This window comes from Sapajus apella, unplaced genomic scaffold (assembly GCF_009761245.1).
Source record: "Sapajus apella isolate SASKATOON/1434 unplaced genomic scaffold, GSC_monkey_1.0 scaffold142, whole genome shotgun sequence".
Classification (NCBI taxonomy): domain Eukaryota; kingdom Metazoa; phylum Chordata; class Mammalia; order Primates; family Cebidae; genus Sapajus; species Sapajus apella.
Window position 1 is genome coordinate 2,523,162 of NW_022437082.1, and position 25,316 is coordinate 2,548,477.

General features: G+C 37.9%; 1 protein-coding gene across 3 annotated transcripts in view; it reads right to left on the reverse strand.

The window, feature by feature from the left end:
• GABRA3 (gamma-aminobutyric acid type A receptor subunit alpha3) overlaps positions 1–25,316 on the reverse strand; it is a 250,190-nt gene that overhangs the window by 101,563 nt on the left and 123,311 nt on the right. For all 3 annotated transcript variants that reach the window (XM_032264162.1, XM_032264160.1, XM_032264161.1), the window contains one exon: positions 13,699–13,766. In XM_032264162.1, coding sequence (XP_032120053.1) covers positions 13,699–13,701 — 3 coding nt within the window. In that variant the 5' untranslated portion in view covers positions 13,702–13,766. The remainder of the gene's footprint in view (positions 1–13,698; positions 13,767–25,316) is intronic.

The window sequence follows — 25,316 nt, forward strand, 5'->3', positions numbered from 1 at the left end:
TAATGACATAGCAAACTTCTGATAAGTTTAATCAAGAAAAAGAGGGGTTCGATTCAAGATGGCCATTTAGGAACAGCTCGGAGTTGCAGCTCCCAGTCAAAGTGCAGAGGGTAAGTGGATGCCTGCATTTTTGTAGCCCACAGACCAGGAGATTCACAGGCGGAGGAGGCCCACGGGTCACCAACGAGGCTGTTTTGGCTGGCGCGGTTCTTTCGGTCACTGGGGCTGCTTTGCCCCACGTGGCTGCTTTGTCGGCGGCCAGGCCAGCAATTCTCCATACAAAATACACTGGTCCGGGTGCCTTTTTGGCTGGCAATTGGAGCCCCGGGAAGCTGCACATTCATCTGATTAAAGAGGGGACTGAACAGGGAGCCAGGCCAGGAGATTCCTGAGCACAAAAAGCGCCACGAATCTCAGCGCCGCTGTTTAAGCCAGCGCAGTAGGTCACCGCATGGGAAACAGATCCCGGCGCCCTTTCAACAGGCGACTGGAACACCTGGGATAAAAAGGAAAAAAAAAAAAAAAAAAAGGCTCTGAGGCAGGGAGCCAGGTGATTAGGCTCGGCTGGTCCCACCCCTACAAAAGAACAGCAATCAGAAACTCTCTGGATTGAGAGTTTCACAACAAGCACAGCCGAACCTGGAGCAGTCCAGCTCTGTGGAGGAGGGGCCTCCGCATTACCGAGGCACTCCACCAATAAGGAGGTAGTCCGCCATTGCTGAGGCAGCCCGCCGTTGCCAAGGTGACCCACCGTTGCCGAGGCAACCTGACATTACAGAGAGAGTCCACCAATACAGAGGTGGGCCACCATTGCCTAGGCAGTGCTAACTAGGCCCATATAAACAAGACTGCAGGGAAGTTCACAGGGCAGCTGGGCAGAGCCCACAGCAGCTCAGCAAAACCTCTGCAGGCAGACAGTGACTAGGCTGCCTCCTTGCTGGGCAGGGCAGCCGTGAAAAAAAAAAAAAAAAAAAAAAGGCAGCAGCACAACGGAAACTCATAAATAAAGCCCTAACTCCCTGGGGCAGAGCACCTGGGAACAAAAAGCGGTTTATGAGTTCTGCTGCAGCAGACCTAAATGTGCCTGCCCAGCAGCTCTGAATGAAAAATGGAGCTCACAGCTCAGCACTTGAGCTCCTGTGAAAGACAGACTCTCTCCTCAAGCAGCTCCCTGACCCCTGTATATCCAAAGAGTCACCTCATAAAGGAGAGATCAGACTGACATTTGGCAGGTATCCTTCTGGGACAAAGATAGCAGAAGAAGAAAGTGGTAGCAACCCTTACTGTTCTGCAGCTGCTGCAGGCAATCCCCAGCCAAGCAAGGCCTGGAGTGAACCTTAACAGTCCTACAGCAGAGGGGCCAGACTGTTAGAAGGAAAACTAAGAAACAGAAATAACCTCATCATCAACAAACAGAACATCCACTCAGAGACCCAATCTGAAAGTCAGCAACTACAAGGACGACAGGTAGATAAATCCCTAAAGATGGGAAGAAACCAGCGCAAAAAGGATGAAAACACCCGAAAGCAGAACACCTCTCCTCCTACAAGGGATCACAACTCCTCACCAGCAAGGGAACAAGGTTGGATGGAGAAAGAGTGTGATGAAATGACAGAATCAGACTTCAGAAGGTGGGTAGTAAGAAACTTCTGTGAACTAAAAGAACATGTTCTAACCCAATGCAAGGAAACTAAGAACCTTGAAAAAAGATTTGACGAAATGCTAACAAGAATGGACAAAATAGAAAGGAATATAAGTGAATTGATGGAGCCAAAAAACACAACACGAGAACTTCATGAAACACACACAAGTATCAACAGCCAAATTGACCAAGCAGAAGAAAGGATATCAGAGGTTGAAGATCAACTCAATGCAATAAAACGGGAAGGCAAGAATAGAGAAAAAAAGGGTAAAAAGGGATGAACAAAGTCTCCAAGAAATGTGGGACTATGTGAAAAGACCTAATCTACATTTGATAGGTGTACCTGAATGCGACAAAGAGAATGAATCCAAGCTGGAAAATACTCTTCAGGATATTATCCAGGAAAACTTCCCCAACCTAACAAGGCAGGCAAATATTCAAGTCCAGGAAATACAAAGAACACCACAAAGATATTCTTCACGAAGAGCAACCCCAAGGCACATAATCGTCAGATTCACCAGGGTTGAAATGAAGGAGAAAATACTAAGGGCAGCCAGAGAGAAAGGTCGGGTTACCCACAAAGCGAAGCCCATCAGACTCACAGCAGATCTCTCAGCAGAAACCCTACAAGCCAGAAGAGAGTGGGGGCCAATATTCAACATCCTTAAAGAAAAGAACTTTCAACCCAGAATCACATATCCAGCCAAACTCAGCTTCGTAAGTGAAGGAAAAATAAAATCCTTTGTGAACAAGCAAGTACTCAGAGATTTCGTCACCACCAGGCCTGCTTTACAAGAGCTCCTGAAAGAGGCTATGCACATATAAAGGAACAAGCAGTACCAGCCACTCCAAAAACATGCCAAATGGCAAAGAGCATCAACACAATGAAGAACCTGCATCAACTAATGGGCAAAACAGCCAGCTAGCACCAAAATGGCAGTATCAAATTCACACATAACAATATTAACCCTAAATGTAAATGGACTAAATGCCCCAATCAAAAGACACAGACTGGCAAATTGGATAAAAAGCCACAAACCATTGGTGTGCTGTACCCAGGAAACTCATCTCACATGCAAGGATACACAAAGGCTCAAACTAAAGGGATGGGGGAAGATTTACCAAGCAAATGGACAGCAAAAAAAAAGCAGGAGTTGCAATTCTCATCTCTGATAAAATAGACTTTAAAATAACAAAGATCAAAAGAGACAAAGAAGGACACTACATAATGGTAAAAGGATCAATGCAACAAGAAGAGCTAAAGATCCTAAATATATACGCACCCAATACAGGAGTACCCAGATACATAAGGCAAGTTCTTAATGACTTACAAAGAGACTAAGACTCCCACACAATTGTAGTGGGTGACTTTAACACTCCATTGTCAATATTAGACAGATCAACCAGACAGAAAATTAACAAGAATATCCAGGACTTGAACTCAGGCCTGGACCAAGCTAACCTAATAGACATTTACAGAACTCTCCACCCCAAATCCACAGAATATACAATCTTCTCAGTACCACATCACACCTACTCCAAAATTGACCCCATAATCGGGAGTAAATCATTCCTCAGCAAATGCAAAATAATGGAAATCATAACAAACAGTCACTCAGACCACAGTGCAATCAAGTTAGAACTCAGAATTCAAAAACTAATTCAGAACAGCACAGCTTCATGGAAACTGAGCAACTTGCTCTTGAATGTTGACTGGATAAACAATGAAATAAGGCAGAAATAAAGATGTTTTTCAAAACCAACGAGAATGAAGACACAACATACCAGAATCTCTGGGACACATTTAAAGCAGTCTCTAGAGGAAAATATATAGCAATAAGTGCCCACATGAGAAGCAAGGAGAGATCAAAAATTCACACCCTATCGTCAAAATTGAAAGAGGTAGAGGAGCAAGATCAAAAAAACTCAAAACCTAGCAGAAGACAAGACATAGCTAAGATCAGAGCAGAACTGAAGGAGACAGAGATACAAAAAACCCTTCAAAAATCAATAAATCCAGGAGCTGTTTTTTCGAAAAGATCAACAAAATAGACAGACCACTAGCCAGATTAATAAAAAAGAAAAGAGAGAATAACCAAATTGATGCAATAAAAAACGATAAAGGGGATATCACCACAGATTCCACAGAAATTCAAACCATCATCAGAGATTATTACAAACAACTCTATGCACATAAACTAGTAAACCTGGAAGAAATTGATAAATTCCTGGACACTTGCATCCTCCCAAGCCTAAAGCAGGAAGAAGCTGAAACCCTGAACAGACCCATAACAAGGCCTGAAGTAGAGGCAGCAATTAAGAGCCTACAACCCAAAAAAAAGCCCAGGTCCGGACGGGTTCACTGCCGAATTCTACCAGACATACAAAGAGGAGCTGGTACCATTCCTTCTGAAACTATTCCAAACACTCCAAAAAGAGGGAATCGTTCACAAATCATTATATGAGACCAACATCATCCTGATACCAAAACCCGGCAGAGACTCAACAAGAAAAGAAAACTTCAAGCCAATATCCATGATGAACATAGATGCAAAAATCTTCAATAAAATACTGGCAAGCCGATTGCAACAGCACATCCAAAAGCTTATCCACCATGATCAAGTAGGCTTCATCCCGGGGATGCAAGGCTGGTTCAACATACGCAAGTCTATAAACGTAATTCACCACATAAACAAAACCAAAGACAAAAACCACATGATTATCTCAACAGATGCGGAGAAGGCCTTTGACAAAATTCAACAGCTCTTTATGCTAAAAACCCTAAATAAGCTAGGTATTGATGGAACGTATCTCAAAATAATAAAAGCTATTTACGACAAACCAACAGCCAATATCATACTGAATGGGCAAAAACTGGAAGCATTGCCTTTGAAATATGGCACTAGACAAGGATGCCCGCTCTCACCACTCCTATTCAATATAGTACTGGAAGTTCTAGACAGAGCAATCAGGCTAGAAAAACAAATAAAGGATATTCAAATAGGAAAGGAGGAAGTCAAATCATCTCTATTTGCACACAACATGATTGTATATCTAGAAGACCCCATTGTCTCAGCCCAAAATCTCCTGAAACTGATAAGCAACTTCAGCAAAGTCTCAGGATACAAAATCAATGTGAAAAAATCACAAGCATTCCTATACACAAATAACAGACTTAAAGAGATCCATATCAAGAACGAACTTCCATTCACAATTGCCACAAAGAGAATAAAATACCTAGGAATACAACTAACAAGGAACGTAAAGGACCTCTTCAAGGAGAAGTACAAGCCACTGCTCAACGAAATAAGTGAGGACACAAACAGATGGAAAAACATTCCATGTTCCTGGTTAGGGAGAATCAATATTGTGAAAATGGCCATACTGCCCAAAGTAATTTACAGATTCAACGCTATCCCCGTTAAGCTACCAATGACCTTCTTCACAGAACTGGAAAAAAGCACCTTAAACTTCATATGGAACCAAAAGAGAGCCCTCATAGCCAAGTCAATTCTAAGCAAAAAGAACAAAGCAGGAGGCATCACATTATCAGACTTCAAACTATACTACAAGGCTACAGTAATCAAAACAGCATAGTACTGGTACCAAAACAGAGATATAGACCAATGGAACAGAACAGAGGCCTCAGAGGTGACACAACATACCTACAACCATCTGATCTTTGACAAACCTGACAAAAACAAGCAATGGGGAAAGGATTCCCTGTTTAATAAATGGTGTTGGGAAAACTGGCTAGCCATGTGCAGAAAGCAGAAACTGGACCCCTTCCTGACACCAAAAGCGTTGGCAACAAAAGCCAAAATAGACAAATGGGACCTAATCAAACTTCATGGCTTCTGCACAGCAAAAGAAACAGTCATTGGAGTGAATCGGCAACCAACAGAATTGGAAAATATTTTTGCAGTTTACCCATCTGACGAAGGGCTGATATCCAGAATGTACAAAGAACTAAAACAATTTTACAAGAAAAAAACAAACAAGCCCATTCAAAAGTGGACAAAGGTTATGAACAGACACTTTACAAAAGAAGACATACATGAGGCCAACAAACATATTAAAAAATGCTCATCATCACTGGTCATTAGAGAAACGCAAATCAAAACTACATTGAGATACCATCTCACACCCGTTAAAATGGTGATCATTAAAAAATCTGGAGACAACAGATGCTGGAGAGGATGTGGAGAAATAGGAACACTTTTACACCGTTGGTGGGAGTGTAAATTAGTTCAACCATTGTGGAAGACAGTGTGGTGATTCCTCAAGGACCTAGAAATAGAAATTCCATTTGACCCAGCAATCCCATTACTGGGTATATATCCAAAGGATTATAAATCGTTCTACTATAATGACACGTGCTCACCAATGTTCATTGCAGCACTGTTTACAATAGCAAAGACCTGGAACCAACCCAAATGCCCATCGATGATAGACTGGATAGGGAAAATATGGCACATATACACCACGGAATATTATGCAGCCAAAAAAAAACGACGAGTTTGTGTCCTTTGTAGGGACATGGATGAACCTGGAAACCATCCTCAGCAAACTGACAGAAGAGCAGAAGATCAAACACCACATGTTCTCACTCATAGGCGGATGTTGAACAATGAGAACACATGGACACAGGGAGGGGAGCACTACATACTGGGGTCTGTTGGGGGAAAATAGGGGAGGGACAGCAGGGGGAGGGTAGTTGGGGAGAGAGAGCATGGGGAGAAATGCTAGATGTGGGTGATGGGGAGGAAGGCAGCAGATCACACTGCCACGTGTGTGCCTATGCAACAATCTTCCATGTTCTTCACATGTACCCCAAAACCTAAAATGCAATACAATTAAAAAAAAAGAAATTGAAAAAAAAAAGAAAAAAAAGAAAAGAAAAAGAGACAGGGAGGAATTTTTCTTTTTTTCTTTTTTTTTTTTTTGAGATGGAGTCTCACTCTGTCTCCCTGGCTGGAATTCAATGGCACCATCTCAGCTCACTGCAACCTCCACCTCTCAGGTTCAAGTGATTCTCCTGCCTCAGTCTCCTGAGTAGCTGGGATTACTGGTGCCTGCCACCATGCCCAGCTAATTTTTGTATTTTTAGTAGTGACAGGGTTTCACCATATAGGTCAAGCTGGTCTCAAACTCCTGACCTTGTGATCCACCCACCTCGACCTCCCAAAGTGCTGCAATTGACAGGGAGAATTGTTATAAGTAAAGGTAGGAATATGGGTACATGGAACTCCATTACACTATTTTCTCTACTTTGGGGTGTATATGTGTGTGTGTGTGTTATGTATATATTTATTAACAGGATATAAATACATTTATAAAAATAAATATATTTTATATAAAATAAATACATTTATCATGTATTATTTAATTTAAACATATACATATATTTACATATTTGTTTTAAATATAAAATAAATATATTTATAGGATAGATATAGACAGATATGAATAGGAGACAGTTAATTTGGGAATACTTAGGAACATACATACAGAAATACTACAAATAAAATAATACTAAACAAACTTACAAAATGTGTAAAAAGTAATATCTCACTGTAATATTGGATTCTTTTGAGAAATGAAAAGATGGCCTAATATGAGGAAACCTATTGATGTAATTAATAACATTAACAGATTAGAGAAGAAAGTTCATGGAATCATCTTAATAGGGCCGAAAGAGAAGTTACAAAATTTCAAATACATTCATTATTAAACACACACACACATACACACACGTAGCCCACAGTAATTTTTAGTTCAAAAGTGGAAATATGATGAAACAGGGTCTGCCTAGAGCTTATACTTTTGCTGATCCAGGTAGTGGCAAAGGCACCTTGTCTTTAGTGGTACAGGTTGATGACCAAACATATAAAAAGATGCTTAAGGCTGGGTGCAGTGGCTCATGCCTGTAATCCCAACACTTTGGGAGGCTAAGGTGGGGGGATCACCTGAGGTCAGGAGTTTGAGACTAGCCTGACTAACATGGTGAAACCCCATCTCTACTAAAAATACAAACTTAGCTGGGCATGGTGGCACATGCCTGTAATATCAGCTACTCAGGAGGCTGAGGCAGGAGAATTGATTGAACCTAGAAGACAGAGGTTGTAGTAGCCTAGATTGCGCCATTGCACTGCACTCCAGCCTGGACTCCATCAAAAAAAGATTTAAAAAAAGCTTAAACCTCAAAAGTAATCAGAAAAAAATGCAGACAAAATAAATTAGAAACCATGTTACACCCATCAAAGTGTCAAAAATAAAGTGTGACAATACGAAGCATTATCAAAAGGGTAGAGAAATTGAGCTCTCATACACTGCTTGTGGAATAATAAATTGATACAATTCATTACAAGAGTATTTGGCCCTAAACTGAAAAAGTTAAAAATGTGCAAGCCTTAACAAATCACAAATTTTATTTGCAGGTACACACCCTAAAGAAACTAAAGAATGTTCACAAGAAGATGTGCGCAAGAATGTTTGTTGTATTACTGCTTTTTAATAGCAAAAAAGGAAACAGTCCAAATGCACGTTAACCAGAGAATAGATGAATGTATGAATACATATTCATACAATGTAATAATATATGAAAGTTTAAATAAATGAATTGGAGTAAAATACATGAAAAGTAAAGCTTTTAATACATGGTAAAAAATGTCATAAAATGATACACATGCTATGGATGAGTTTTATATAAAAGTTTTGAAATATAAAAGCCACTATTTGTTATTTATTAATGTATGTGATATATACATTCTTATTTAAAGTATGCATAGAAATGACTTAAAGACAAAAGCAACTTCATGGCTGTGAATGCCTTTGAGGAAGGAGGAAACAGGGAAATTTTATCAGGGTAGGGTACACAGGTGACTTTGCTTATATCTTTAAAGATTATTTTTTACATAATATGCCATAAAAAAGACTTATGGCATATTTTTAAGATTGAAAAGAGTTGAATGATAGTATCAATTTTTTAATATACTATTCTCTACACAGTAAAAACTATTGAGGAAAATCACAAAGTGATTATTTACTCCTCAAGTATTCCATGACCTTTGGCCAAAAGCAATCAGATTTTGATCTAACCATTATAGAAATGTAATCAATTCCTTCCTTGCAAATTGAGCCCTTGTATACACTCCAAGGATGACTGCCTACAAATTGATAATTGAATTCTGCTGTTTTGTGAGACATTTAAATCACATCTTCCAGATAATAAGCCTAAGTCTGCCTCCTGGGAAAGACATTTAATACATTTCCTACACAGGGCAGAGATGACACTTAGTTCTTGGGGAAGCATTTCTGTCTTGGTACAGTTTGAATGGCTTCAACTCTCTAACACTGTTCGATGTGTCAAAGCAGGCTCCCAGATAAAAACTGCAAAGTTTATTCAGCTTTAGCAGTGTATGGGGCCAAGGTACTTGATAACTGCATTACAATGAAGGCCTTCCCATTTTCCCATTACAAGCGCCACAACCTCTTATTTTGGCCATCCCACCTTTCCTCTGCTCTTTGCCTTCTCTTCATCATTCTCTGTTTTGAAGAATCATAATTGATATCCTTATTTCAGATATATTTAGCCCATGAATTACTCTTATTGGCATTGTTTATATGTCCCAGTTGCTATGTTACATAAAAATATCCGAGGAGATTCCTGGTCATAGACTCCCAGATAAAGTTCATGGACATGGGCTCCTTGCTATATTGCATCTGGAAATGCAATATCCTGTGGAATAAGAAGAAATTGACAGCCTAAAACAGACAAAGGTTCTCATCCAGTCTGTGCCTCAGACTGCCAGTATGGGAAAGCTAGAAGTAGACATAGCTACTTTTTCTAGTACTAGAGAGGAAACAGGTACAATAATTTCAAGTCTACTGTCAACAGGAAAGAGGGCCCTGTGCTGCTGTCTTTTAATTAACACAGTTTTTTTTTTTTTCCTGCATGGTGTTTGGATACTAAGATAACTGCATAATTTTCATAAGCTTATATTCTGTGTTTTTATTTCCCAGGCTTCCATTTTATTCTTCTTATTAAGCTAGATGGTTAGTTCTTTTATTGTATTATATACTTGCACCATTACCTGATTGTCCACTATATACCCTAGGAAATTGCTCTGTGGCAGCTGACACTAGTAGCACTAGCTGGCACCTAGTGGGATCTAAGTATTTCTAGGGAGAGGGTGAGGCTAATAATACCTAAAATCTGCATATTAAGTTTCCCAGTTATTATTTCCCTGACTCTTCTAACATTACTCCTCTTTTCCCTCTTTATTTTCTCACTAGTTTTCTTGGTATATTTCAGATAAATATCTGTTGAATACATACCGTGGGACCCTGCATTTTCCTGTACCTCTGACATGCTCAAGGACTAGAAGAGAAGGTGGAGCAGTGCCTGGAGCCTTAAGATCCTCAGAGCTGAGATGGAAGCTAAGTCAGAAGAGAATATGAACCAGATAGAAAAGTAGCCAATGTTTTTCTCGGCTGTTACCTTTTTGCTTTCCTTTCCAGTGACCAACAATATGCCTAGAATGATATTGCTAAGCCACTTCCCCACTCTCTGCATTGTAATTCTTTGCAACCTTTCTCTTATTGTGACTTCCACCCTCTTCCCAGACATCTGATGGAGAAAATAGTCCAAACTCTCCTAATAATAGATAATTATAGAAGGTCACATGGCCCCAGTTCTCTCAAATTGGAATAGTTTTCTTTGTTCTGTTTCTCTCCTAGGAGATCATGGACACAGGATTGGCATTACTACTGAGGAGCTAAACACTTGCTATAAACAGGAAGCTCAATTTGTTGCAAATGATTAACACAAGGCTTACCACAAGCCTATAAAACTGCCAGGGCAACCATTTTCCAACTTATCTCTTGTACTCTGAATTAAATTTCTATTTTTTCTCTGGCTTTCTCCTTAGAAACATCTACCACTGTTCAGCTTTCATCTTTGCTCAGTTCCCTATTGTCACAGTTCCTTATTTTCATAAACAGAGAAGCCACCAAACCTAGTAGCTGAAGCTTGGAATCAACCATCATTGACTCCCCATTCTTAATACTCACTATTATCTCCTGAGGAAAGATGTTTTCACTCTTTATCTGCAGGGCTTGCTACTAATGTTTAATATCATCTCAGCAAACACATGCAGAGGACCTCTGTCAGGTTCTGTGGTAAATGCTGGAGAAAGAGATGTCCCTGACATGTTTTCTGTCTTCGAAAAATTTTCAAGCAAGTGGAAGAACATAGTCATTATTTTTCCCTCAAATTTGATTTGTTCTATCTCATTTCTTCTTGCACTTAATAAAAAGTTAGGAGTCTACAGTGTACCAAACACTGAGTCAGTCATTTTATGGTATTGAGATGAACAAAACAGACATGGCTTATATCTTTATGAAGCTTTTTGTGAAAAAAGCTAAGGAGCTGCATCTATAAGGGTCAGTGCGTGGCCAATGAATGTAATGGGTGCAAAATATTACTGGTGGAGGTGTGTCAATATTCAAGCTGGCAGCATAAATTTCCTCCTTTGTGAACAAAAAACTGTCTCTATTTCCTTAGGAAAGTATTTTGGAGGAAAACTCCCTCTTTTCCTGATAGTGAGCCAAGAACCCAGGCAGCCCAAATTTTCATCTACTTTTCCAAGTAGTCTGTGGTATCAGGGGAGCCCAGGTTCCTGCTGCAACTAGTTGCCAAAGTCAGAAGACTGCCTAATGCTTTACCCAATTTCATCCCTGACCCTGGGATCAATTGCAAGAGTCTACTTAATAGAACAGAAAAAAAACATTTCTCAAAACACATGAAATATGCTTTCCAGACTGATTGTAGCTATTCTGCCTTGCAACAGGATGGACGTGCAGCTAAAAATAATGTGAAATTTCTTTGACCAAAGTCTTCTCTCTCTATCAGGAAGGTGCCATTCTGTTGCTTCAATTAAATAATGAGGAAGAAAAACAAACAAGCAAATTGAACATGAAAGTTCAAGAGAGATGGAGAGAAAGTCTCAATTGTTAGAAATGTCTCCAGAGCCTGGGCACACCCACACATGCCTGCTTTCGTCAGGAAGCAGCACAGTGAGGAGCTGATTGGGACAGGCACTGCGTGTGTGCTTCTCTGGTATCCCTGAGTTTAGGTATCTGTTTGCATGTGTGTATCTATAGAATGCCTAGAATAGTGTGTGGGCTGTGTACTCTATATGTATTTATTATGTGTATATATTTGTCTGAATGTTATTTGGGGTTGTTGGTGCCTGAATGAAAATGAGTGAGTGAGTGTGTGTATGTATGAAAAGACTCACTTTATCCTTTTTATAAAACTCCTAATTCATAATTAATTCCCAACAATAGAAAAAGAGCTATATATCCCTGTTAAGTATGGTCACCTCCAATGGCCTGTGAGATTTCTGAATATAGCTCACTATATTCAGAGCCCTTTAATAGATAGTTGGGCTCCCTTAGGAGCCCAGTAAGTACTCCCTAGAGTACTTGTTGAATGACCAACTGGCACAATTTTAACACCTACCTAGATTTTAACATATGCCTGTGGGACTTATGAGTCAACAGGTTGACAGAGGGCAAACAAGACATACAGGTTTTCTTGCTGTCCCTAAGAGAGAGCCATCTCCTCCATTTCTTATATCTCATACATGGCCCTTAATGAGCTCTCCCTGTGTGTCAAATGCTGTTAAGTGCCAGAGAAGCCATGGAGACTTGATACTTGCCCTGGAAGAGTTCAAAGGAAGTCTAATGTACCCTTCGCTTTATTTTACACTTGAAAGATAAAGTTCAGACCTCTCCTTTACCCATGCCTGGCCTTCCAAACATTTGCATACTGATGATTTCTTCTCCTGAGAACTAGCTGGCGTACCCAACTGACTCCTAGACCTTGCAGCTGCTTGAAAAATCATGTAAAATCAACATGCCTAAGTCAACTCTTAGGCTCCAGTCTTTTCCCCCTTGTAGTCCATCCTGCACAGATCACCAGATCAATCATTCCAAAACAACACATATAATTTTACTGTCCTAACAAAATCCACCCAATGGTTCTGCATTACCTATAAGAAAACCTCTACTACTTCCCTATACAACTGTTTGTGTTCGTCCCACAGGTGGAAAGAAGCTTTGTCCCCTGCCAAGTAGTAAACCCACTGAAAATAGACATACAGAAAAAACTCTAAGTCGTGAACGTGGGCATTTCATTATCTTAAAACATATTTTCCCTGATACCAGGATTTTTATTTGCAACACAAAGTCAGTCATTCAACAAAAACTTACTGACCATCTAATAATGGCCAAGTATACAGAGCAGATACTACCTTCTTTGTGTCTCTAAATCATAATTATTCAATTAAATATTTGATAGTAGACAGGGATAGATTGTCTATTTGGGTGGGGTCTTCTGCTTCAACTCTCCACTGCATTCTTTGCTTTGAATAGAATGGATAATGATGAGAAAGGGGGCCACCCCCTTGCTAGCTTTTCTGTGCCCTGTCCTATATTTTGAGTCTGCAATTAAGTTCTCTCCATGCCCAAATCTGTACCAAGAATAGTTTCCAGAAGTGATTTTGACTCTTTCTCCAAACTATTTGTATAATTCTGGCCATTCCGTGTCCCTAGTGGATGAAGCCCAGTTGCAAGGAACAGATTTCTTGGATGACACCACCAGCTGCTTTGCTGAGAATCCCCACCACAATTTTCTCTTCATATGACCTATCTGCACCAATATGTGTGGTGCCAGTAGAGTGTGAAGGGAGAAGTCAGGTAAGGTTTAATTGAGGATAGGGAGCCAAGTCAAGTATTGAATTATTTGTCATGGGACAAAAATAAGGGCACTCCTGAAATGGGGTATATACTTTATATGTGAATAGGTGGGGAAAGCAGGGCATAGATAGATTTGGCTAAATGTAGGGTGGCAAGAGTAGGAAATTCATATGAGAAAAGACCACTCCTTAGAATATAGCTACAAGGCCCCGCTGTAGGAAAGCTCCAATTTATTTTCTTTAGTCTATTGCATCCTCTTTCACATTTACCTTTGCAAGAACTATACTTACCATGTCAGTATCTGACACAGGGCCAAAACTGGTCACATAGATGTCAGTCTTCACCTCAGTCACTGCATCTAAGTGAAAGAAAGTAGAAAAGCAGAATGTCAGGAAAGGCTTTTGTCTTATCTCAGAGAGAATCCAGTGCAGCACTCTGAATGACAGCCAATTTACCACTTGTGATGAAGGAAGACCCCTCAAAAACTTCTCATCTGTGCTATTTCTTCACAGGGAACATCCTGAATACAGATTCAAAGTCTATCCCTTTGGATATCTTTGAAATTGACAGTAGAATACCAAAACAACAAAGCTTAGATAGGGCCCTTAGAGATCCCTGATATTCACAAGAGCTGAGTTCTCACATTAGGCTTACCCTTACCTGTAGTAGTTTACAAATGTTGCAATATCCAACACTTTCCCACTTCTAGGAACATAGGATGATTGTGCTTCCACTCCCCTGCCTTTTTAATGTAGGGAAGGGTAATATGAATGGTTCTGGATGTGGGAGAAAGTAATATGTGTCTCTCATGGCTGGAATAATTAATGTCTAATGTAAGATCCTCCATGCCATGATGATCATAAAAACACGCATTGATACAGTGCTACAATAATATTGAAAAAGTCTGGAATGACAAGCTAATATATGGAGGACCACTGCCCTGAAGAGTTGCCTGGATCCACAATAGACTTTGCATGAATGAGAAATAAATTTTTATTGCGTTAGGTGTCTCATATTTGCAGATAACTGATATCATTTGATACACTCTTTGCATTTATTTTCCTTCACTGTAACCATTTGTTTTACTTTTCTATCTTCCTTCCTAACCCTGGGGCTTCTGAAATGTTTATTACTCAGATGTTGCTCACTAAGCATCAAGTTTTGCATGAATGGATTAATCTTATCAGATATCACATATTTGCCAAATTGGAAATTAATACTGTCTTAGTCCATTCAGGCTGTTACAATAAAATATCTTAGGCTGGGTAATTTATAAAGAACATAAATTCATTGCTCACAGTTCTGGAGTCTGGGAAGTCTGAGATCAAGGCACCACCAGGTTCAGTGTCTGGTGAGGGTCCATTCCTCATAAATGTTGCCTTCTATGTCCTCACATGATGGAAAGGGCTAGGGAGCTTGCTCAAGCCTCTTTTATAAGAGCATACCTCAAATGGAGCATGAGCTAAGGCAGGCTACCCCAGCCTTGCAAAGCCACCCCAGCCTACCAAACACCTCAAGATTACAGTAAGCCAAACAAGTCTCACTCCAGCCCAGTATGCCTAACCCTAGTTGAGCATACTAGTAACACAGCTAATAGGAGTAAAGCCCAAACAAGACTTGATGTATGTCCATAATAGAGCTGGCTACTGCAGTTCGTGGTGCTATTTATTTTCTCTCATGGAATGGTGGTGAATGCATCTACTTCATCTGTACCATATTAGCTGTACTCATTCAGACCTGAGTTTTGGCACAAATGTATTTTAGCTCTTGTTCATTTCCCACTTTCCAGAACCATTCCTTAGGCTTAATATATTGTGCCCATATTCAGGCACTTATGTGTTCAATATACTCAAGGGCACTGCACTCATCCATAAACATCCCATGTTCAGAACAGACTGAGTATCATTTAATAATAATCCAGACTATAATCAATTCCCCAAAAGACACAATTTACTCCCAAGCTTAATCAGCAAATAGCATGTCTCTGAAACTAGAGCTGTGTTTTAAATAGCTGGGTTTTCATTTAGAGCAGATGATTATTTGGAGCTATTTCTGTACTTGAAGGAGAAGACACAAAACTTCAGAACGCAGAATATGACCCCTTAAGGTTTTTCCCTTCAGACACATTGCCAGGCTCACTTGCTAAAGAAGCAAATGCCCATATACCTACTGTATGACTTAATGATCTCCAATTATCCTATCTCCAAATACATAAAATAAAATAAATTCATTAATGGAAAAGACCATGATTATATTTGAATCCAATATTTCAGGCAAAAACATTCCAGATACAGAACAACTTTCTACATTAATATAGTTGTTAAAATTGTAAGATAGTCATGCAGACTTCCAATGTCCTATAGAAAAGAAGAGATAGTGGGAAACGTCTACAAAATTTATAGGTGATATGGCTTGGCTCTGTGTCCCCACCCCAATCTCACCTTGAATTGTAATCCCCATAATCCCCACATCGCAAGGCAGGACCAGGTGGAGGTAATTGAACCGTGGAGATGGTTTCCCCCATGTATGCTGGCTGATTGAGAACACTGCCAGCCTACAGTTCAAGAGTAAAATGACAAAGTGCCCAAGACAGAAGGCACTGAGGGGACAGGCATAAGAAATTTTGTTTGCAAACATTTTTTAAGTAAGGCAGAATAGGAAAACAATACCACAGAGGGAAAGACAAAAGAGAGAAGTGAATGCACAAGATCTTTGTGCTCAATCAAAAGCTAAAAACAAGAAGAAAAGAAATCAAAGCCTGTGGAATCAAAAGAAAAACCTATCAATTATTTCCCATCCAGAGTTTTCCCATATCTATTCTATGGGTAAGGCTCTGTCCTAGGCCCTGGAAGGGAAAAGAGAAATTAATAGGACATAGTTTCTGCCTTAAAGTAGCTTACTGAGGAAGAGGAATAAAAAGGGGGACAGAACAGAGAACCATGTTACTGCCCATTTTGTAGCCAGAGATCCTTCTTTCAGAAACTGTTTCCAAATTCCATTATATTGGACTAAATAGGTAGTTGTTTGCATGACAGGAGAGATTCTACTCATTGCCTTGCCTCTTTCCTCCACTTCCAGGATGAAGTCTTCCAGATTGTTGACTATAGCTTAAGCCAAGGGATTTCAGAGGGAAAAGAAGACACAGTTAAATTTGACAAAAATCCAACTGGAGAATCTTTCCGGAGCTTGACTAAACCATTGATGCTAACTATGTCATTTGAGGGACATAAGGGAAATATCTTCATACTCAGAAAGTTCTTCCTAGGGCGTATTCTCAGTATCTTCTGCTGTTATTTACTACTCTTCTTACGTTTTCAGAAATAGGGACCATCTGGGGATTCTAAATGTCCACCATGACATGAAAACACTATTCCTATTATCTGAAAGTTAATGTTGTTACTTATGTATTATTGCTACCAGGAAAACGTAGATAGAATTCAATCTTTTCATCCCTGACCTTGGGTATATTTCAGGTGTCTAGACCCAGGTCTTCTTCAACAGTGGTTGGTAGCTCTCTGCTTCTCCACACTAATGGGATCCAAGAAAAAAAAAAACGGTCTAGAGAAGAGTTATAGCAGGAAGGTGTTATATTAGTAGAATATTTGTGGTAATAGGTAGGTCTCATATCCATTAAAAGGAGACTATAAAAGAGAACTGCAAAAAATTTATTTATAGAAATGGCAAACAATTGCAAAAGCTATTATTGTAAGGGTGAGTTTAAAAATGAATTTTCTGTTCATGTGTCAAATCAAGAAAGACACTAAAATGTAGAAATGTTGATGGTGGGTGAGAGGGTGAGGGCCTATAAATGTGTGGCAAGGTAGAAGATGGGATGTGATGTGGATTATAATCAGCAGATAAATCAGCTCAAAGCTCATTGGCAAGATGATTAATTACTGGCATTATTGATTTGAGAGAAGATTCTATTGTAGCTAGCTGTGCTATGACTAGATACAAATGCAATATTTTATATGTTCCAGAATCTTCTCTGGCATATGGTTGAATAAAACTGGATGATTCTAGGTGGAGAATAAGAAGGAAAAGATACGAAAACATCTTCGTGTCACTTCAGCAAGCAGGACCTCACATATGGTTAAAGCAATGATTCCCAAACTTGGCTACATATTAGACTCACATGTGGAGCTTTTAAATCTTTTTATTGTCCTACTTCCACCCCAGTCCAGTTAAATCAGAACAACTGTGGCTAAAGTCCAAGAATCAGTACTTTTTATTATGGTAAAATACCGGGAATCAATATTTTTTAAATATCATAAGGTGATTACAATGTGCATCAAATTTAGTGCATCATCAAAATTCAGTGCAAAATCAAATTTGGTGCATCAAAAGCTGAGCACCACTGTATTAAGTCTCATTGGCCTCATTGGGAGTGCTCAGAGCCCTCGGAAAAGACTGTTGTCAATTACTTCCTTGATTAGTCCTTAGGCATCCGCTCAGTCTAATTTCAGATCCAAACCTACTCTGTGGAGATTGATATTAGGCATTAATTTAATTGGACCTCTTGGGCAGAAAGTGAAACAAAGTAGTAACAAAAGGCTGCAGTCTTTCTGTTGCTATGTACTATCCCTCTCCACCAATTGTGATTTATGAATGTTTCTCCATTTTCCTAGTTGGGCGTTTGTGCAAGAGAACCCTTCTCACAGTTTTCAGTAACAAATATTGGGGTTATACAAAGTACACAAACCTTCATGTCAGACATGAAGTTCCTTTCCTTCCTGTCCTTCTCTACCCTCTCCTCTCTTCTCCTCACCACTCCGCTCCTCTCCATCAAAAACTAAGGTAAAACAGTTTAAAAGTTTCTCAAACATTTAATCATAGAATTGCTACATGACCCCACAATTCCACTACGAGGTATAAAACCTGAAAACAGGTGTTCAAACAAAAGCTTATACATAAGTGTTTACAGCAATACAATTTACATTAGCCAAAAGATGGAAGCAGCTCAAATGTTTATGAATGAATAAACAGATAAACAAATTGTGGTTTATCCATAAAATGGAATATTATTCATTCATAAAAAAGAACGGCATACTGATACAGGTACTGATACATGGATGTACCTCTAGTATATCACACTATATCAAAGAAAGCAGGCACAAAAGGCCACATATTGTATGATTCCATGTACACGAAATATTCAGAATAGGTAAGTGCATAGAGAATGCAAATTCATGATTGTCAGTGGCTGAGAAGGGGAGAAACAGGGGTAAACTGCTTAATGAATGATGGGTTTTACTTTGGAGGGATGGAAATAATTTGGAACTAGACAGAAGTTGTGGTAGCCTAATGCTGTGAAAATGTACTAAATGCCACTGAATTGTTCCTTTAAAATGGTTACCTTTTTATATTATGTGAATTTCACCTCAACAAATGATTTAAAACAAATAAAGCCAACTCTTCTTTTTTCTTCTTTCTTGAAATGGAGTTTTGCTCTTGTCACCAGGCTGGAATGCAATGGCTCCATCTCAGCTCACTGAAACCTCTGCCTTCCAGGTTCAAGCAATTCTCCTGCCTCAGCCTCCTGAGAGTAGTTGGGATTACAGGCACCTGCCACCACACCTAGCTAATTTTTTTAGTTTTAGTAGAGATGGGGTTTCACCATATTGGTCAGGCTAGTCTCGGACTCCTGACCTCAAGTGATCCACCCACCTCGCCTCCAAAAGTGCTGAGATTACAGGCGTAAGCCACCACACCAAGCCAAAGTCAACTCTTAATCAGTCATCTTAATGTCTTTGTGTCCATCAACCGCTACCAAATTGTTTGGAGTCGGATATCATTCAGTGTTGCTCTCATACCCATTCCCAGCACAGTTTTTTGTTTGTTTAATCTGTCTTACTTTTATTTTTTACTTTATTTTGAATGTCAGCTCTAACAGGAAGGGATCAGTAAACACACTGGACTCAAAATCAAGAGGCCAATGTACTATTCCTTGAACTGGGAAATTGTCCTCTCTGCTATGAGCCTGCGTTTCACCATCTGTAACCTTCCCACTTTCTCAGCAATGTTCTGAGAACACAATATTACATAAAAGTAAGGACTAAATGGATGTGAAAGTGCCCTGCTGTACAGAATTAATGAAAGGTAATAAGGATCCTGGGAATCTCTTTGTTTTTTCTTCCAATTAAAGAAAGAATTCCTTCTGCACTAGTAGCAGCTTATAAATGAGCAATATGTTATCAGATATACTCTTTTCTTCACATTCTTTGAAGCAACTTTTGTAATGAGAGGATTACATTGTAATTGATTTCTGTTAAAAAATATTAACACCAACCTTTTCTCTAATCCTGCTTGGGTGCTTAACACTGCTTACATTTACTCCGGTCTTTTTTAAGGAAGCTAAAACACAGATCTACCTGGGCATAAAATCTGCATTTTGAGAAAATGGAACAAAGAAACTCTTAAGAGACCAAGGATATGTTTGTTTCCCTTAACATAATTCAAACAGCTTAGCTTTGGAAACTAGGTCTTGTCTCATTGAGCTACCATTTCTAATTTATAAGATTTTAAGAAAAAATGCTATGTCTTATCCATCCTTTCATCCCCAGAGCACTTAGCAGAGTATCTACCTTATAAAAGGGACTAAATAAAATGAATTAAATAATAATTTAATCCATTGATATCCCTGTGGAACTTATAAAGCTCATTTATTTGTTGATGGAATCAGACAACAGAAAGGCTGGAAAATTATCCCAATGCCAAAAAGAATGTTCTTACTTTAACTGTGCTTTGTAACTATCAACACCTTGGGAAGATAGGCTTAACTGGTTACATAGAATACTTTCTTTATTAAGGCTAATATCAATTGGGAGTACAATTCCGGGTCAGATTGGTAAACAAAAAAACATAAGCTTTGGAAAAAGAGATAATTACTAGCAGGCGCTACCATGGATTCAGTGAAAACAAATTATGTCAAACTTGACTTTTATGGAAAACAAAATTGCCACACATTTCACATCAGAGATAAGTTGTTGACATTGTGTATCTGAATTTCATCAAGGCACTGACAGACTATTTCATGTGTCCATTACACTACCTTGTTCTGTCAAATAACTTATTAATATGACTTTTCAGTTACCTTTTTAATATGGCTTCTCTCTTCATAATTCATAGAAGAGAGAATACCTACAGCCACTAATTCATTCCCTGTGTTCCTTTTCTGGTGGAGAATGAAAAGTATTTCTTAAAAAAAAAATGCTATGTTAAGATTGCTAATCAGGAGAGGTTGTGACATTTCTGTTCACCTTGTGTTTATTATTTCAGTTATAGCAAGCACTTTCCCAAGCACTTTCTTTCCCAGTACTTAGGTGAAAGAAAGGGGGAAGAAAACAAACTCCCATTTACTGAGCACTATTTGATAGGTTATTTACATAATTTATTTTCTTAATCCTCAGAACAACTTGGCAAGGTATCTCAACCGTTTTTTTACAGATGAGAAAACAGACTTGGGGAAGGCAAGAAAGTGCTCCATGATTAGACAACTAGAACAGCTGGCAGAAACAGAACTGACCTGGTCTGTCTGACTGTAAAAGCCATGTTCTCTGGTGAAGACCCTGTTTGAAGGGGCGAAGATCCATGCCAAGACAGAGGCCTGCGTAGACAAAAGCTGCCTTATCATGAGCAGGACACAAGCCCTAGAGTGATTTGCTTTAACTCACAAGCATCATCTGGCTTCTCATTTAAAAATTTTATGGTCAGAAATTATCTTTGGAGGCTTTGGAATTCAAATTCAGCAAGTTTAATCATACTACTTACTGAAAATTTCTTCCTAATGGCATATATTATCCACCCATCACAACTCCTTTTGCACAAGCCAAGTGTAGATCACTAGATGTAGGACAATCATTTGGATAAGAACTGTGAGCTGAGAATTGACCATTGTTTTTCTTCCTGGGACAATTTTGTGATCCTTGGCATTGCTTACAGGCCAAAGATCTGGGTGTGGTCCCAGTGGAAAGCATCAAAGCTTTTAGCGGATACATGAGACTGGTATAATAAAACTGAAAAATTGAAATTCATAATGCAATGGCAGGCTTTTCTTATACAACATTTGCTGAATTCTCAAGTTGCACAAGAGGCTGAAGAGGCAGGCCAAAAAATCAGAAAAGAAAAGTAAAATATCCTATAGCCTTGCAGTGTTTATGAAACAAATACTCATCAGGGAAAGGAGGACTGAAAACAAAACAAAAGGCAAGAGTTGAAGGCATTAGAAAAGATCTACTATCACTTTTCACCCTAGGCTACAAATCAGTTCTAGGCAAAGAAAGAGGCCAACTCCATATCTGGCAACTGAAAGAAGGCCACTGCAGGGAGACAGAGAAGCCAGAAGAAAATTGGAGTTCAAATGGGGATACAAAGACAAAACTGGAGATTTAAAGGTGTCCCACTCACATGGATAGTCTCTTTCTCAGGCCTCTGAAAAAATTTGAAAATGTTTGAAAGTAGAAGGCTAAAGAGATAAGCTGATAACATCTGAATGGCACAACAATCTCTATTTAAGTGCTAAGGAGAAGAGACCAAAGAGGATCTAGGTCAAAAGACTTGGAGGGCTACAACCTAGGAATATCCAGAATGGGGATTGAACTGAATCTTATCAAAACTGAAGTCAAGCCTCAACTTAGATCAGTCTCTGAATTGAGTGGATTTGTCTCTTACTTTACTTGCCCATAAGAAGAAAGAAAGGGTAAAATATCCTGGTGGAAGATAACATCATCTGAGCGCTCTTTTGTTCTTTAATAACATAAAACATACAATTAAAATGTACTATACAGTTGTCCCTTGCTATCTGTGGGACATTGGCTCCAGGACTTCCTGTAGATACCAAAATCCATAGGTGCTCAAGTTCCCTATATAAAATGGCATAACATTTGCATATAACATATGCACATTCTCCCGTATACTTTAAATCATCTCTAGGTTATTTATAATACCTAATAGCACATAATTGGTATGTAAATAGTTGTTAAACTGTGTTCTTTAGGCAATAATGACAATAAAATCTATACACGTTTAGTATGGATGCAATTATTTTATTTTTAATCCATGGTTGGTTGAATCTACAGATGCAGTCTGGCTGTACATACATACACACACACACACACACACACACACACACACTCCCCTATATACACATATATATTTAAATTAAATAACAAGTTAATTAAATCAATAAAAGGCAAGAAACAAGACAAAAAGGAACATGACAAGGTGGGCAAGTGGAAAACAAATATTAAGGTTATATGAACAAATTTTTGATAAATTACTTTAAATGTAATTAAGCTAAGTACTCTAAGTAAAAGGCTAAGAATATCAAACTGGATAAAACAACATAATCCAACTGTCAGAGGCTAAAAAGAGAAACATTTAAATATAAGGACATGTAAAGTGTGAAAACAAAGGATGGATGAAGATGAACAAAGCAAACACTAACTTCACCCCCGCCACTTTCCAAAAAGAAGGGTAGCTTGAGTGATTGTAGTCAACATAGACTTTAGGGCAAAAAGCAATACTGAAATAAAGAGGGCTCTTTAAACTCATAAGGAGCTAACCAGACGAAAATATCATAATCTATCTATATGCAGTTATTATTATAAATGTATATGAGTAAAAATTGAGACATGCAAAAGGAGAAATACATACATTGAAAATCAGATAAAAATACCATTTTATCTGATTTTAAGATTTTATTTAGATGTGACACTTCATAAATTATATTCAAGTGAATGTTTATTGTATGTTAATAATTGTGAAACAATTTACAATTTAGATGAAACAAATTTTTCAAACATATAATGTTACAGAAGATCTGACAAAAATTAACAAAGATGATTGATTGATACACTGCACACTACAATGAGAATATTCACATTATTTTCCACAGTGTGTGGAAAATTTCCCAAAACTGACTATATGCTGAACCATAAAAATGCCCTGAAAAATTTTACAAGCTTGAAATCATTTAAAGTATATTCTCTTATTATATTAGAATTAGGCTAAAAATAAGAAAAATAAGAACAACAAAATCACCAACTCCCTGAAAATTAAACAATACATTTCTAAATAATTCTTGGATCAAAATGAAATAAAATTGATACTGGAAAACATTTTACATAAAATACATATAAAAATAAGGATACAATATTTTAAAATTTAGCTGGATTTTGAATGCAATTAAATCACTGTTTAGATGAAATGTATAACTTTTTCTGTATTAGAAAAAGAGAAAAACAAAATAATGGGATTATATATATATTTATATAAAAATATTATTCATATTTATTATATTTATTATAAAAAGTGAAATGAAGACACTGCAAAAAAAGGAAAATGATAGACCAATGTCTGTCATTAAAAGTGATGCAAAATATCAAGGAAAATATTAGTAAATTAAATGCAATGATACATAAAGTAATGCATCATGATCAAGCATAGCTTATTTCTGGAATGCAAGGGTGGTTTATCACTCATAATTTAATTAATTCATGATATAAATGTAATTCATTATAAGAACAGAAAAATGGGGAAAAAATCACATGGTAATCTTGGTAGGTATAGAAATAAGCATTTAATAAAATGCAGTTTATTCATACATTTCTCAGCAAACTAGGAAAAGAACTTCCTTAATCATATAAAAAATTTACAAAGTAAACCTACAACAAATTTCATTATTAATGGTGAAATACTGTAAGCTTTCCACTGAAATAAGAAACAAAACAAGGATAGCTTCTACTACCTCTTCTGTTCTACTCTAATTGAAGATGATATAAATTTGTATGCAGAAAATCTAAAAGAAATAATAGACAAACGTTGGAATTAATAAGTCAATACAAAAAGACTTCGAGATACATGGGCAATATATAAAACCAATCATATCTCTACATAGGTATAACAAATTTTGCTTTATCTTTCTTTTGCCTTAAGCCTCCTAGATTGAAGAACAAATTTTTTAAATAGCATGAAAAATCATCTCAAGGCATAGATCAAGCAAACGAGACCTTGAAAGTAAAAAGGCCAAAACATTATTGAGATAAATTAAAGGATAAAATAAATAAGAAAATACAAGTTTATGAATTAGAACATTCAGCATTACAAAGCTTTTTAAAACTCCAAAAGTTTACTTATATATTCAATATGAAGCCAACCTCAGCAGTTGTTTTTTTCAGAAAATGATAATCTGATTATAAAATTTATCTAGAAATTTAAAGGGCCATGAATAGTCAAGATAATCTTGAAAATAACAAGGCTGGATGACTTATATTGCCAGATATCAAACCTATCATAAATATATAGTAATTAAGATAGAAGCCACATCTATCATGAGAATGAAGGTTGGCTTAAACATATGAAAATCAATCATTGAAATTTACCATATCAACACACTAAAAAAAGAAAAATTATATAGCTAGCTTAACAGACACAGAAAGAGCAACTGAAAAATTCTGACATTCCTGGCAAAACCTTTTAGCAAACTAGGAGTAGAAGAAAACTTCCCAAACTTAATAAACTGCATCTAGAAAAAGCCTACACCTATCATCATATTTAATGGTGAAAGACTGAAAGCTTTCTCCCTAAGATCAGGAACAAGACAATGGTGTCTGCTTTCACCATGTGTATCCAACGTTATATATGAAGTCTACTCAGTGCAATAAAGCAAGAAAAAAGAGCAGAAGAAGAAATAAAATGGTCTTTCTTCTTATATGACATAATCATTTAAGTATATTATCTGATTAATCTGCAAAAAAAAGCTACTAGAAGTTTCATGTCTGATATGAAAACATGAGGAACTCTGCAGACCTGCTTCTCAGTGAACCGGAAATTTATTATTATTATTTTTCCTTTCTGTGGAGAATGGGTTCTGGCTATGTTGCCCAGCCTGGTCTCAAACTCCTGGGCT